At 41.7% G+C, this 17,125-nt stretch overlaps 1 protein-coding gene across 13 annotated transcripts in view; it reads right to left on the bottom strand.

Annotated features, from left to right (window-relative positions):
- Positions 1-17,125, bottom strand: part of SH3KBP1 (SH3 domain containing kinase binding protein 1) — a 384,957-nt gene that overhangs the window by 242,761 nt on the left and 125,071 nt on the right. For all 13 annotated transcript variants that reach the window (XM_064364467.1, XM_064364472.1, XM_012434029.3 and 10 more), the window contains one exon: positions 2,199-2,322. In XM_064364467.1, coding sequence (XP_064220537.1) covers positions 2,199-2,322 — 124 coding nt within the window. The remainder of the gene's footprint in view (positions 1-2,198; positions 2,323-17,125) is intronic.

Below are 17,125 nucleotides of genomic sequence, written 5' to 3'. Positions count from 1 at the left end.
TGATGATGGAAACAAAGGAGGAGGGGGCCCCTTCAGTCATTTACAATAACTCATAAAACTTTAAAAATTAGTTGGACGGAAGTACTTACAAGTAACTAGAATCATCCCACAGATTTAGCCTCTGATCCTTGTTTTAAGAGGGGAAAAAAGTTTTTTTCATTGATTTGGGGTGGGAAAAAAATGTAGCTTTTGAGCTCAGTACAATGAACTATTTATCTGGCCTGACAAGGCCAATCAATCTACCCCCGCTGTTTATTATAAGGGATAGTAGAATACTGGTAGTCTTGATGGGTGGGGGAGGGCCAGAGGCAGCCCAGGGCCTGGTACACAATGCTTCCCTTCAGCTGGAAATTTATGTTAGGCCCAGGTGACCCAGGAGGTCAGGGTGAAGCCTCGGACAGAATGAAGGCGATTTGTTTTGGGCTTCGTATTTACAGAATGCCTCCGTGTACTCGGGTCCCACAACAACCAGCAGATTCCATATATAAAATACCTTGGAGTGAAAGGTTGGCCATAACCAGGCTGCAGGCCCAAGGCAGAAGGCTTTCAAAAAGGAACGTAAGGTAGTAAGCCATCCCTTTGCATTCCAATTTTTGGTGAATGAAAAATTCCATGGGGGAACTCAGAGGCCAGATTTTACTTGTGAAGAGACAGTCATCTGAAAAATTCTATTCCATCGTTGATTTAAAGTTCTCAGGTAATTTTACTGAACTCATCCAAATAATTACCTTAATTCCTTACCTTAATTAATTCCTTCTCTTGTTAAATTAATTAATTATTTTAACTCTCTTACTGACTTGACAAAAACCAGGGCTGGCCAAAGAGGCCTTGCTGCTGGTCAACGTGTGTGCAACTGCTATGCTTACGGACCCAAGAGGCAGCCGGAGGAATGGGAGGGCTCCTTCTCATTGGTTTGGAAGTGCAGAAAGAAGACACATCGAACTCACCAAATCCAATGAATGCAGGTCTCAGTAGTTTGAGAGCTTATTTGCAAGAATGCAGGAGGCACTTTTGGTCAAGACTGTAGTTTTACAGCAAAGGGCACTTAATTCTTAAAATGGGAAATCCCCTGCTTTGGTAGGATGAATTTAAGAAAACGAGAAAAGAAAGAAAATCCTATAGCTGCTAACCAATGTGGGCCTCTAGCCAATATTTGATCTGAATAATTCAAAAAGGGAAATGTAACCCAGGGCAGCTGGAGGCAGCAGAGGAAGCGACAGGAAGGAAGAGAGGCACAAAGCTATGATCAATGGGCAGTTTACTGGACAAATTCTTATCCTGTCTAAATTTTATGAAAGATTAGCTGTTCTTCCTCCCCATGGTTATGCAAACTTGCCTTCTGTTTTTCTGGTTAATGGAACCCTTTGCTAATCTAGTTCCTGTGCCGCTTTCAAACAGCTCTCTATTTCTCTTTAAGGAAGTAATAAGCCCACTAAAAGCTGACAGCCGAGCACTAACCTACAGGCATGCTCAGCATGTGCCCTGGCTGGTCCAAGATCAGGAAAAACTGAAGGATCCTAGTGTGCCCACAATATAAAATCTCTGCAGTCCTGTATTCTCTCTCACATTTTTTCAAACAATTATCACCAAGAGCGGATGGGAGAGAAAACAAAACTCCAACAAGCTGAAACCTGAAAATCTGCCTTGAGGTCTCAAAAGAGAGAAAACAAGATTGTTAAAGGTCTCCTGGTCAGATGGATGTGTTAGCTGTATCTTTGCACGTTCTGCTTCATAAACTCAGGGAGGCATGGTCTGCACTAGGGAGCCTAGCAGTTAGCTAGAGAAAGAACTTGATAAGGTTTGCCTTAAATTAAAAGGAGAGTGTGGTTAGACACATTGCTCATGCCTGCACCACAGCATTCTCTAAATTCACCTTTCATCCATAAAAATAGATATGAAAGTGAAAGCCAAAGACCTAGAAAAAAAAAGACCTAGAAAAGTCATTTACAAATGTAGTCCACTTTCCCATCGTGAAAAAAAATTTTTATTAGTTCCCTATATTACAGTTACTATATATATATATATATATATATAGTCACTTGCTAAGTAAGCATGTGTGTGTATCCAAAATGTATACCAAAAGACAAAAGGACAAACTCTATTCAATTTTTCAGCAATACAGAATTTGACACAGTTCACCAGAAGTTTGCAGTTTTTGTTTGTGTGCAGGGAGGGGAACTCTTTTTCCTTTCCCATACCTCTCTTATTGGTTCTTAAAATCGTTTCAGAAGACAGCAAAGAGTTTCCACTGGGCACTTCATGCATGGGCTTTTCTGGAGCTTTGTTGGTGAGAGGGTCTTTCTTCATCTCTTTCTTTATTTCCTGTGAGGACAGATAAAAGGAAAACAAGACTATAGCTTGAAACTTTAGAATGCCTCTTGGACTATCTTAAGTTTCATCTTTCTGGAAATGAACTATAGTGATGCCAACTTAACATAACATGATGCTTTAAAAACACGATTTTCTATATTTTTGTAGTTTTCTTACATTTATTGGAGATGCACCTGGTCTTATAAAATGGAATAAGGCCCAGTATGGTGAGGCGACCTTATATATGGCCATTCCATGTGACTATAAACACAATGAGTGAAACATAAAAGCCACCATACAGCTCTAAGTGACAGCGTGTTCTTGTTAAACAATGACAAGCTTTGGCCAAGCAGACTCACCCCCTTAAAAAGCATTCTGATTTCTCTTCTCCTCAACAGAGATTTAGAGAAGCATATTCCCAAATTTCCATTGTGCTCACAAGTATACTAAACCTAAAAGAAGATGATTCTAATGCATTTACAGTCATCAAGTTCCTCTGGCATTTCAACTCTTGACAAAGAAAAAACTAAGGGTAGCTTATCATTGTAGATCAGGGGTCAGCAAATGAAAGCTCACCACTCACTTTTGTAAAGAAAGTTTCATTAGAACACAAATACACTCACACATTTAAGTATTTTGTACAGCTGCTTTGATGCTACACCAGCGGAATTGAGTAGTTGCAACAGAGATCAAAGTCTGGCCCTTTATAGGAAAAGTTCACTGACCCCTGCTCTAGGTAGACTCTTAATCAAAGCTCCATTAAGATCTAAATTTCTAAAATCTGATGGCTGATATAATTATTTCAAATTACTTTAATAATTTACATAATTGTTTTCAAAAGCATTAATAGCCCAAGATAATAGTGACTCACAAAGGGTAGGTCTGTATACAGGAATTCCTCCAAAAGGAGTAAAGAGTTTCTAGGCTTGTCTGAACCCATAATCACAGTGAAAGCTTAGGGGCTGACCCAAAGCATGGCTGAATGGCAGGAAGAGCTCAAAGATGAGGGATGTGTTCCTTAGCGAGAGTTCATGAGGTAAGAAATGGAGATTGGCTCCCCAGCTGGAAGGAAGAGAGATGCTAAATTAGGTAGGGGGCCATGATTAGGCCCAAGCAGAGGGCAGAGGCAGAAAGTAAGCAACAAAAGTTTGTCAAAACAATGCGACTGCCTGCAGCTTCCTGCATACTCAAGAATGTGTTAGTTACCATATCCAATTCCCCTATTGCTGGCTCTGTTCACAGCAGCCTCACCCTCCTTTCCTCCCTCACCAGGGCCCCACCGGAAACCAACAACTGGGGCTGGTGCTTTGCTAGGTTGAGCGTTTCAGCTGGCGTTCCAGAGGCCTAACTAGGCAAAGCTCAGCCCCAGGTCAATACCGGTACCTCTGCACCCCACACAAAGCTGTGTATGCTCGCGTATATGTACACGTACACCTACCTCAGCAGCCCCAGCACCTGCTAGAGCAGCAGTTGCCGGGGGTTCCTGTAGCCTCACAGGCAGATGGCCTCAGGGGACAATCTGCAAACATTGCCTGCCTGAGCTACATGACAGGATGCTATCTTGGTGATGGCTGCCAGCCTGCTATGGCTCTGGAAGTAAAGACAACAAGCCACCAGGTAGGCTCATTTCCCCACGGGGTGCTTCTTTAGGGGAAGAACAGTTGCTCAAACCTCATTTTCCATCGCAGTGTGGGTATGACCATGCATGCACAAATTCCCCACCTTGACACAATGTAATGCAGAAACACAACAGAGTGCAACACTCAACTTTGCCAAGGAGTAATTCAGAGAAAGTCAGTGAGTTAGGTGTCTCATAGTCACTCATAGTGGGGTGGTCATGGGTAATGGCATCTCCCCACTTTAGGGTTCTCAAACAGACTTTGGAGGCCTCTATTCTCAAGTTCAGATGTCTTACAGGTGAGCTCTGATGTGGAAAGACAGAAGATACAGGGAAGGAGGGGGATTTTGTGTGTTTGCATGAGAGTGTGCTTCAGGCCTTGGGAGCTGGCAAGAGGGAGGGAAGGAAGGAGAACAAAATCTTTGGAAGGTGTTTCTTGTACCTGGGGGATCCTGCTCTGAATCTCCATAGTCCTCCACTGTGAACTGAAGAGGGGAGGGGTGTGCTGGGGAATAAATCTCGTATGGGAACAATCTCGAAGACTCAAAAAAAAAAGACACTAAGTAGTGAGTGTCTACTTAGCACTCACTGCTAATGGCATGCAGGCAGGGAAGGGTGAGAGAAGCGGCACCAGCATTGTGAGGCTGGAGTGGTCCATGGAGAAAGCTTCAGAAGCCATGGTTCCTAAGAAGGCTCACCCCTACTCCCCGTTGCTTCAGAGCAGCACATGGGGAACAGCTGGCTGGGAAGGACTGGTCTGATCGAGAGCAGGTGCTGAAGGACTAAGAAACTGGCACCAGGAAAGAGGCTGGCCCATAAATCCCAGACTCCATTGTCCCCCCAGTGATTGTTTACATTTGCCAGATAGAGAAGCTGAAAGATGAGTGAATTGCTTAAGTTGCTTCTGAGGTGAAAGCAGGGAGGAGACAAAACTTAAAATATGTCTTGCATGTTTTTCAGAGAAACCAATTGGAAACGTGGCTGTGGCAGTTAATTCTATAGGCTCCCCACCTGGATAACACACAGGCTCAGTGCAGCCCCACCCAAAGCCAACACCTTCTCTCCAACCTGCCCCTTCTCCCAGGAAAGGGCAGCCTGTCTTGTTTGGTACCCCATCATCCACCACTTATCCAGGCGAGAAAACTCAGTATTAGCCCTCTATCTAAGCAGTCACCCAGTATGGCTGCATCTGCTTTCTCAATCTCTGTTTCTTTCTCATCCTCCTGTAATATCTTAAAAACATAAAGGGGAAAAAACATAAATGCCAAGCAAATGACCTGAATAGACATTTATCCAAAGAAAACATACAAGTGGCTAATGAGCACGTGACGACAAGACGTTCAACATCGTTAATCACTAGGGAAATGCAAATGAAAACCACAATGAAATACCCTTTTGTACCTAATAAAATGGCTAGAATTTTAAAAGATAGAAAACAAGTGTTGATGAGGATGTGGAGAAACCGAAATCTTTGTATATTGCTAATGGGAATGTAAAATAGTGTAGCTCCTGTGGCAAACAGTATGGCAGCTCCTCAGAAAGTTACATATAGAATTATCATATGATCCAGCAATTCTAATTCTAGGCATATATTCAAAAGAATTGAAAGCAGAGACTTCAACAGAATTGAAAGCTTTGCCCCCAAGGCAAACTTGTATGCCAGTGTTTACTACAGCTTTATACATAATAGCCAAAGATGGAAATAAACCAATTGTTCATTAAGAGATGAATGGACAAACAAGATGTGGTATATCCACAAAACGGAATATCATACAGCCTAGAAAAGGAATAAAATTCTCTTACATGCTACAACATGGATGAACCTAGAAAACACTATGCTAAGTGAAATAAACCAGACACAAAGGGGCAAACATTGTATGAGTCCATTTACATGAAATATCTAGAATGTGCGAATTCATAGAGATAGAAAGTAGATTAGAGGTTACCTGAAAGGTTAGGGGAGGCAGAATGGGGAGTTATTGTTTGATAGTTAAAGGGTTCTCTTTGGAGTAGTGAAAATGTTTTGGACATAGATAGTCCTGATGGTTGCACAACATTCTAATGTAACTAATGCTACTGACTGTACACTTAAAATAACTAAAATGGCAAATTTTATGTTACATATATTATCACAATAAAAGAAATAGAAAACCCCCACATGAATAGCAGCTAACATTTGAGTGCTTACCATGTGACAAACCCTGCTCTAAGAGCTTCACCTGGACTGCAACTTTTAATCTGCACTATAGCCCTATTCAGACACACACGCCAAGACCCAGGGGGCTAAGGAAACTTGCTCAAGGTCAAACAAGTAGGAGCCAGAATTTGAACCCAACCTGTCTAGCTTCAGAGCTCATCTCTTTTTTTTTTTTTTCCTTTTTTTAAGACAGTCTCACTCTGTTGCCCAGGCTGGAGTGTAGTGGTGTGATCTCAGTTCACTGCAACCTCCGCCTCCCGGGTTCAGGCAATTGTCATGTCTCAGTCTCCGGAGTAGCTGGGATTATAGGCACATGCCACCTCGTCTGGCTAATTTTTGTATTTTTTTAGTAGAGACAGGGTTTTGCAATATTGGCCAGGCTGCTCTCAAACTCCTGACCTCAAGTGATCCACTCACCTTGGACTCCCAAAGTGCTGGAATTACAGGGGAGAGCTCATCTCTTAATCACTCTTTCCCAGAGTCCTGCCTGGATTATAATCACGTCTTCCTGCCTCCAATCTCACCCCTCCCAGTTCACCCTCTGCACTGCCATAATGGACACTCAAATGTCTGTTCTTGTCAGTCCCTAAAGAAATATCCAGTTACTTCCCAAAGACCACAGGACAAGCTTTCATTCAAACACTTTTCAAATTGAACAGCAAACCACAAGTCCCTGTGTACTTGCTTCTAGCTAAAAATATCTGACATGCATGCTGACCCCACAGTACCAATTACCATGCAAATATAACAACACCTTATGTTTACAGACTCCTGATGTCATGGACTCCTATCCATAGGCTCTAAAAATAGGTGATGATGCTAGCAATGATACAACTGTACACTGGCAAAGGCTTATAAATTAAAGTGCTTTAGCAGCTATTATTTTCACTTGCTGTTAACAACACTGTCAGGAAAAAAAAAAAAAAAAAAACACCTGATTTTGCCAGACATATATTTTTATATGTAAGAATAATGAGACCCAGTCAGAAAAGATGCAAGACCAGGTGAAGACCACAAAGCTAGCAAGGGGCAGAGCTGGCCACGAGACCAAACTCTGAGCCTTCTAGGCAGAGCTCTCCTGCTACATCTCATCTCCTAAGAAGAATCAGTGGCATGACTATAGGCGGGAGACTCAAAACCACTCAGCCTGTGGCTCCATTGGAAACCTTAGCTTCCCGCCACAATTAAATAATGTAACAGATCACCTTACCTATAAAGTCCAAGACTATTGAGGCTCAAATCTTCGAAGTTCCTTATTATCCATGCACATAGACAAGCTTGTTCCTGCAGAGGAGGGTTGGCTTGGCACCAGAGCAACTCCTGCCTCTGTATAGCTGCCAAGAGCGACGTACCTAGAACTCTCCGAGGTTCTGATCCAGGTCATGGGACTCTGAATTTCCTCGGACGGGGGTTCCTAGCCCCCCAGTCTTTAACTGCAACTTTCTGACCACCAGGCCTATGTTTTTTTTTTTGTTTTTTGTTTTTTTTTTACCATTTGTTAAGAACCTGGGTCCCGTAATCTCAGTAGTAGAGGCCACACCCTGAACCAGAATTGCATGAGGGCTTATGAAAATGTATACCTACCTGCCCACATATATAAATCAACAATGATTTTGCTTGCTTAAAGACAATACAGAATAGAAAGGGTATCAACTAACCTCTTCAGAAGGCAAAGGAAACCCGGCTTCTCTTTATCTCAAATCTGATCTCTTACAATGGAAACTCGGCATGTACAATAAAATCGAGGCCATCAATAAGATATAAATGCTGCAAGGACACTTCAGCTGTGTCACAAGGGCCACTTGAAAAAAGGAAGAGAACTCACACCATTCCAGCTTCCCAAAAGCATTGTACCACACAGAGCCTGGGATGGCCTGCCCATATTCAGAGACCAAAAAGCCCCAATAATGCCACTCTGGCAAAATTTCTCCACGACATATTCAGCGGCCTGCAAACGGCAACCTCACTGGACAAACACATGATTTGCATGCAACTGAGAACTATGCTAGGACGGTCTGCTTTCTGATGGGCTGCATTGCCTTGATGTGGCTGGCTGCTGAGCCAAGTTGGCTACCTCTTTTCTCTTCTCCTTCCCCATCCCTTACATACTTTACAGGTGTTGGTGGGTTGGCTGGGTTCAGTGTTAACTCCTTTAAATTAACTGGTTAGTCTCTAACCAAAATACTACACAGTAAAATACAAAAACATGCTCAGTTTAGGGGCCCTTCCCTCCTCTCATCCTTTACTTCTTCCATCATTCATAACACAGGTTAAGGCACAGACTTCACGATGAATGGAGAATGACACTGTGCATCAGAAAACCAGAACTAGTACTGACATCGTACTGACATCATCAATTTATTAGAGGTATGACCTTGGGGGCAATACTTAAAGCCTCTATGCAGCCCTTTTGTCACCTGTAAAAGAGGTCTAACAATAAATGAACCATCTGAGAGGTGTCTTCAGGATCAAAGAGTGAATTAGAGAGTAGTACACAAATTGATTATCTACTCTCATTATTAAATAGCAAATACTATTTTAAAAAGAACTACACAAAACACCAATAAAATTCACAGTCATAATGTTGAATGACAGAAGCCAGACACAAAAGATACTGCATGATTCCAATTATGTGAAACCCAACAACAGGCAAAATTAATCATTGGTGAGACATCTCAGAACAGCAGTTACTCTTAGGGAGGCGTACAAGGGAGCCTGCTGGGAGAATGAAAATGACCTATAATGAGGTCTGGGTGATGGTTACACAGGTGTACACAGACCAAAATATTCACTGAACTGTACTTCTAAGACTTCTGCACTTTACTGCATGCAATTTCAATTTAAAAGAACACCACAAATGCTTAAACTGAAAGAAGACAGATTATTTTAAACTGAAATGTGCTGATATTTTGTCCTAGGAGGTCAGAAATACACAAAGCTAGTGCTTGGGTATTTCAATGTTCATCTCAGGAGGTGAGATGTTTTCTGGGATCAACATCAATGTAGCAGGTGGTCGGAATGTGCCAGATGCACCCTATGGAGTGGGTGAGCCAAGGCGTGTCTCCTCTCACCTATCCAATCAGATGAACGGATCTGTTCCCACCAGGGCATCCTTGTTTTCCACGTCAGCTGCTTTCCCCCTATCTTGCCAGATTTCCTTCTCTCCTGCCACCAACAGTACTGGCACACAGAACAGGCTGGTGCTACGGACACCAGGGAAAGCTGGGCATCACCCTTACCTGCCCAGAATGCTGGTCCTGGTACTTCTGTCTGCATTCGAAGAGCTGAGTGAGGCTGGGCAGAGCACCCTCGGCTTAGGGTGGAAGCAGGGCAGGGAAAACAGACATCATTCATCAGCCTGCCCTCAATCCTGCTCTATTTCTTTCTGGAGTAAAGGCTTCCTTTAGACCCAGACGTGTCTGTGGGATCACAGCTGTGCCCCCTGCACTAGTTCATGAAAAACCATTTTGCAAAATTACCTCTGGCAGGAGATTTTAAAAGTCACTAAAAACAAACACTTATACCAAATCTACTGATCAAGAGAGCTTTGAATAGATATGGAATCCTAAAATAGCACATTGCTTCCCCACATGCATCTCTCTCCCCCCACCCCACCCCATGCAAAAGGCAAGTCTGAGGAACAGCTGCCCTGTGAGTATCTTCCCTGCATACAGAGACTATGCCTCCCAGTATTTGGCTCTCTTCAGAAAAGACTGGTCTGTCTCAGAACACCTGGGAAGACAGAGCAAGTATTCTGAGAGTATGGCAGACTACCAAGGGGAGCTTCAGTTGTATCTATAACATTCCATTTCTTTAAAAAATATATCTGATTACCACAATAAAAGAAAATACCCATGCTATCAAACCACCAAATCCAACAACTTCATTAGAGAGAACTGTAAAGAAGAAAAAATTTATAAAGTAAATATGGCAAAATATGAGGATTTCATAAAGCAGGGGTGGTGGGCACACAGATATTTGTCATATGCTTTAAATATTTCATAATTTGCCCTAAAAATTACATAGTGAAACCATGTTGATGTCTCACAACATAATAGCTTTTTCATACTTACAAAATACGCTGATGCTCAGAAAAGTGTTTTGATATATACTCATAAATATTCCGACGGCATTTTCAGCTCAAAGCTAACAAGGAAATTTCAAGAAATGTAATAGGATACCTATGGCCATGTTCTATGTCAATCTTTAACTGCATATTTGCAACATCATATACTTGCAGTATTTTCTCCCAAGAATCACTGATAACATGAATAGGCAAATAACAAGAACATGAGAACAAGAGCAAGAAGCTCATGACCTATAGGATGGGGATGAACACTATAAAGACCACAACAAGTGATAGATACTGGACAAAAGTGAGAACGGCTACCTTTGTGTTCCAAAAAGATAACGTTGCATCCTGATGTACAGTGTAAAATTAGTTGCATGATAGTTGGTGCCTTTATGTTTGCCTACACCCCACTAAACATCTAGATTATTACCACTGGATCAAAGGGTGTCAATATCAACCAGTTGTTTGGACACATAAAAATATCTATCAGATGAATGACCAATTTAGTAGAGTGTTATGGGCAAGACGACTATCTACAGATGAAGTAGAATATTTTCTTTTGGTTGGGGGAGGGAGAAATCTTGCTCTGTCACAACCTCTGCCTCCCGGGTTCAAGCAATTCTCCTGTCTCAGTCTCCCTAGTAGCTGGGATTACAGGCACCCACCACCACATCCAGCGAATTTTTGTATTTTTAGTAGAGACCGAGTTTCACCATGTTGGCCACGCTGGTCTCAAACTCCTGACCTCAATTGATCAGAGGCACAGTGTTTTCAATTGAGCCCAAAGCTGCAACAACATGGAGATCTGTATCATCCCTATAAAGATACAACTGGATCACCATCAACTTCTCACCTAACAAGATGCAGATCAGGCTTAGAAGCAGAGGGAAGAAGATGATAGTAAGAAAATTCATGTAGTCCCTCACTTTTTTAAAAAAACAAGCAATACTTATTTCTTTATTTAACTGGGAATATTAGACATTCAAAATAAATTTACTCATTTAGAAAATAAACCTTTTAAAGCACTAGAAGAAAATAAAGAATGTTTCTATAATCTCAGGGAGGCAAAGATAATTTAACACTCTGACACAGAATTTAGAAGCTGAAAAAATAAGGGTCAATAAATTACAGAAAACTAAGACTGTAACATAGCAAACAACAACAACAAAATTCATCAACGATGACAAGACAAACTGGGGGAACGTTGCCTCTTCTATAGAGAGAGCTCCTTCTACAAAGTATCAGCAAAAAGATCAATAACCCAACAAAAAAACAGCAAAGGAGCAAAGGACAGGTCATTAAAAAAAAAAAAGAAAGAAAAAAGTAGCCAGGTGCAAGTGGCTCACACCTATAATCCCAGCACTTTGGGAGGCCGAGGCGGGCAGATCACAAGGTCAGGAAATCAAGACCATCCTGCCTAACATGGTGAAACCCCATCTCTACTAAAAATACAAAAAATTAGCTGGGCATCATGGCACGCACCTGTAGTCCCAGCTTACTCAGGAAGCTGAGGCAGGAGAATTGCTTGAACCCGGGAGGCAGAAGTTGCAGTGAGCCGAGATCGTGCCACTGCATTCCAGCCTGGGCAACAGAGCAAGACTCTTCTCAAAAGAAAAAAGAAAAAAAGGAAAGAAGTGACTCAAACATACAAAAAGATGCTTAAATGCATTCATAAGAGAAATGAAAATGACAGTAGGATTCCCGTACAATGGTGCCTGACAGTGCTCAGTGCACAGAAGGACCCTGTGTCATTCTGGCTATTTTCTCATACCTAGAATTGTAGCATTTACCTACTGTTTAAAATAATGTTTACATATGTCCTCGCACTAGAATCTGGCTCTCTCAGAATACTGTCTGTTTTCACAGCACGTGGCATAGTGCCTTGCACACAGCTGGTCCCCTCAAAGAATGGGGGCTATGAGGACCCCAAGAACAAACCTCTCCAGAAGTTGACAGTTTAGAAAGGGATGTACTTAATTTTTAAATTACAATGAGATATTTTTATCTGTCAGATAGTCTACAATAAAAAATTGATAATATAATGTCAGCAAGGGTATAGGAAAAGAGAGCCTCACATACTTTCAAAGGAGAGTATAAATTGATAAATAAATTGGTACAACCTCTGTGGGAAGCAGTGTGACAATTGCCTATCAAAAATTTAAATGTCTGTGCCTTTTGACTCAGTATTTCTACTCCTAGGAATTTAAGCTACAAATATACTTGTACACTTGCAAAACAACATATGTACAAAATTAATCGTTATGCTGTTGCTTAAATTAGTGAAAGACTGAAAGAACATACATGTGTATCAGTAGAGAGCAGGTGACGAATGGCCATAAATCAATCCATGCAACTCTCTCCAAGACTGAAGTCAGTCTGTATATACCAGTCTGTAATTACCAAGACATGTTGCTAGGTTAAAAAAAAAAAAAAGCATAACATATGCTAGCATTTGTGTACATTTGTATGTACGCCTCCGTGTGTAATATAGAAGCCACACACAACAAACTGATAACTGAGGCTGCCTCCAGGGAGGGGAACTGGGTGGCCGAGAGACAGGGAAAGTATATATTTGTCCCTTTTAGCTGGCACCATGTGCCTGTGTTAGCTACTCAAAATTTTAATTAACTTAAACATTAATTGAAATATGTTTACTATTTCATGATTATTAAACTATTGACTGCTCCTTTTTTTTTTTTTGCAAACAAGTGTGAAAGGAAAATAAATCTTGGGGTCCCAAAATCACTAAGCTAAAGGGAAAAGTCAAGCTGGGACTGGGTCATGCAACCCTGTCTTCCCTTTTGGTTCCTAAATACAATGGCTACAAGATGAAAAGCTACATGCCTCCTCCATATTTTGCCCACAAGGAAATTCCTAGTGAGCCCCACAGTCTTCATCCTAAGGTGCTTCTGTTAAGATATCACCACTGCAATGTAAATTGATAGCTTATCTTTATAGGTGCAGTCTCCCTGCTCACCAGACACAAACGCATATCTGATTGTTCCCAGGCCCCATTTTGCCTATGTTATCTTATGTAAAAATGCAGATTCCCTGCATTTTTCCTCTGCCCCATTTGTCTATGTCATCTTATGTTAAAAAAAAAATGCAGATTCACTGAGCCAGACAAAGGCATGAATAACTATTTTTCCCTACCCCCGCTTACATGAAAATTGTATACTTCTTAATATCCCGCCCTTTCCCCTTTAAATTTGGAGCCCTCAAAATCATCTCCAGAGAAAGTTATAGGACCTGTCTCCCAGGCACATGTCCTTAACTTTGGCAAATAAACTTCTAAAATGATTGAGACTTGTCATTTTTCTTGATTGACACAAGAAAGAAGTTGACACTGCCCCCAATAAGAGTTTAGCTTTATAATTTCCACTGCTAGTTTTAAAGATCCAACAGCATATGCTAACATACACAAAAGAAGCTGGCCGGTTAGCTCAGTTGGTTAGAGCGTGGTGCTAATAATAACATACACAAAAGATTTACAGAAAGCTCTCCAGTCCATATGTTTCTTTAAGCAGGGGAGATAGGAAAGCTAAGATGTGGGGGAAATCAGGCAAAGCCCAATCAACTTTTTTTTTCAATCATATGTTATAAAGTTCAAGTTTCAAGGCCAGGCATGGTGGCTCATACCTGTAATCCCAGCACTTTGGGAGGCCAAGGCAGGCAGATCACCTGAGGTCAGGAGTTTGTGACCAGCCTGGCCAATATGGTGAAACCCTGTTTCTACTAAAAATACAAAAAAATTAGCCAGACATGGTGGTGCATGACTATAATCTAAGCTCTTCCAGAGGCTGAGGCAGGAGGTGGAGGTTGCGGTGAGCCAAGACTGCACCACTGCACTCCAGCCTGGGCAACAGAGTGAGACTCTGTTTCAAAAAAATAAAAAGGATTCTTAAAATGCAAGAATAACTAAGGGCATGACAATCAAGAAAAATAAAATGCATATAAAGAGGCAGCATTAAATCTTATTGATGATAGTTTTATCATGGGCAGGATCTAGCTTTCTTTGGTGCCCAGAGTACAAGTAAAAAGAGCTAAACAGTTTGGTTAATGATGCTCTGAAATGTTAATGACACGATCTCAAACTGAGTCCCCTAAGGGATGGACATTTTTCCCATCAACGTATCCTCTGAAAAAACTTTAAAATGTTTCTTACTACATCATACCTAGTCCACGAAGCAGTACCCCCAACACAGGAACTGTTAGATTACGTGCTAGATAAAAAGCTTGCTCTTAGAGGAGAAAAAAGAGGAAGCAACATCCAAGTTCCAGCAGCCATTTCTGCTGTCTTTTTAACAGCTTTGATGATGAGTAAGAGCCTGTCACAGTGCCCTCACCCCCTGGGCTGTAAGCCATGGTCCTTATGTCTAGCCCCAAGAGTCAGGAATAGGCCTCACTTGTCTTTCACTCCCAGGCATTCAATGAATGTTAGCCATTATTATTAGTTCTATCATTCTTTTAACAGTGTGCCAATATAAATGAAAGCACTTATAGTCACAATTGCTTCCAAAACTAATAATATAACAGAAAAAAATTTAAGTGTACTAGGATCTTTTAAATAGAAAAAGAAACTGAATTGCATCCTCATTTCCCTAGGTGTTATGGAATTAGCTTGCTATTATGAAGAGTAAACCATAAACAAGGTACTTTTCTAAGGCTTTACATGGGATAACACATTCGATGCTCACAACCACACTAAGAGACAGGGGTCATGATTATCTATATTTGACAGATAGGGAAAGTAGGTCCCAAGAGGGGATGAGAACACAAGCAAGAAAGGACTGGGTGAGGAATGACCCAGGCAGTGAAGGAATGGCCATGTCCCCATTCCTTCACTCCCTAACACTGTTCTTGCTCTGAAAACCCAGCCTCTAGAAACTACCATTTAAAAGAGGAGAGACAAAGAAAACGACTTTAGTATAAACTTTCGGCAGTGACCAGCGTGAGGGACAATGATTTGAAAGCCAAGCCGATGTCAAGAAAATCTTGAATTTTTTAACAAAACAGTACCTGTTTACTGGTTGTTGAAAGAATGTTTATATACATTTACATTCAGGATAACTAGATTGTCAAGAATAAATTATTCTAAGCCCGTGACAAAACAATGCCATCTCATGCTCATTTCCTGATTAAAGCTTTTACACAGCTGGGCATTTTCATTTCTTAGAACTGTAGGGAGCTATGCAAATTTCCATGCAGCAACTCCAAGATCATTAATCTACGGAAGGCATGTGCTAATAGAATAATGGATTTTACATTGTTTCAGTGGAGAAGAGGAGGGGTGGGTTAATCTAATTACCCTATGTGTGGTCACCTGACTGTGGTTAACAAAAAGATCAAATGCTAAACTGTACAATCAGCAGCAAATTCCTAAGTAATGAAGCATTTCACATCACAAAAGGAATGGGAGGAGGGGGGTGACATTCTTACATTGCTTGAAACCAAATACTGTAGCAATAAAAATAATCACACCAAGCTTACACAAATGATACGCAAGGCATTTTAATTACAAGGAGCTAGGAACATAACTGTAAATCAGTCTCAGTCTCTCTGACACATACACACACACACACACACACACTCACACTCACACTCACTCTCTCTCTCTCAATGAAACTGGAAGGTACTTCTAGAGAGAAGGATGGCTACCTAGAGCTGAAGTTGTCAGGAACCAGACACAAGTGGGCACCAGAATTGGACTCACCCTGTAACCACAATCGTGCATATGGCACGTGTCACTGGGGGCATGGTACTGTTATTCCTTCTTCCAATAAGGAGTAGCTGGCTTAGCAAAGGCAGCAGCCTGGCCCAAGCAGCTGACACTTCAACTCCTGGTTCTGATACTGCTGAGGGCATAACCTTAGTGCCTCAGTTTTGTTAGTTGATCAAACCATTCTGAAGATTAAATAAGATCTTGTGAATAATGGCACTGCCTCTGGGTCCCAGGATTCTCTGGCTCCATCAGTAGGAGGAAGAACCTCACCTGCCAACAGACAAGGGCCAGGACCTAAGGGATGGTTGAATACTAAATGGAAAAATTTTCTAGTATGCAACTCCTAGTGTGGTTGGTTTTGCAGAAGTTTCAGAAAATTTACTTTCATACACTGGCTCCCTCAGAAGGCTATTGGAGGGTACATTCCACCAAGTCAAGTGAGTAAAACAAGAAAGAGAAGGATGCAGGATCCAGGACAGTCAATGAGAGAGAGGAGGCGGAGGAGGTGTGATGGCAATTTCCTGGCTGACAGCTGGGCAGCAGAGTAGAACAGGAGGTTGAAAGGCTCTGGTGTTTTTCCAGGAGAGGGAAAAGGAGAGAGGTAGAGAGGGGGAAAGGGATGAGGGGGAAAGGGATGAGGGGGAGGGAAATGAGGGGGAAAGAGAGGGAGGGAGAGAGAGACAGAAGAGAGGAAGAGGGGGGAAGAGAGAAAGGGAGGGACAGAGAGGGAAGAAGGAGAGAGAAAGAGAGGGAGGGAGAGAGGGAGGGAGGAGGAGAGAGGGTAGGAGAGAGGAGAGAGGAGAGAGAGAGGAAGAGAGAGGGGAGAGAGAGAGAAAACAAAAAAGCCACATACAGAAATTAGTTATAGTATATTCTTGCTTCAATATTCAATATCAACATTGCTACATTAATGAAAACATTAAGTATGGATTAAAGCAAAACCTGAGATATGTGCATATAGAGAAAAGCTGAAGTCCTCAACTACCATGATAGTTAAGAGATCATATCTAGAATCGACAAACCAAGAGAGCAGAAATGAATATTATTCAGAAGTACAGCAGCAAATACTAAAAGCAATAGCTAGAACTGAAGAACGATTGCCTCCTAGAAGATAAGGACACAACGAGAAGGGACAAGAGGCTGCTGGATACTCATATATCTTTTAGCACCATATGACTTTCAAAAGTGTGCATGCGTAACCACTCA

The sequence above is a fragment of the Aotus nancymaae genome, unplaced genomic scaffold (assembly GCF_030222135.1).
Source record: "Aotus nancymaae isolate 86718 unplaced genomic scaffold, 86718_ANA_hifiasm-v0.15.2.pri h1tg000058l, whole genome shotgun sequence".
In the NCBI taxonomy this organism is placed as follows: domain Eukaryota; kingdom Metazoa; phylum Chordata; class Mammalia; order Primates; family Aotidae; genus Aotus; species Aotus nancymaae.
This window is presented reverse-complemented; position numbering and strand designations above follow the sequence as displayed.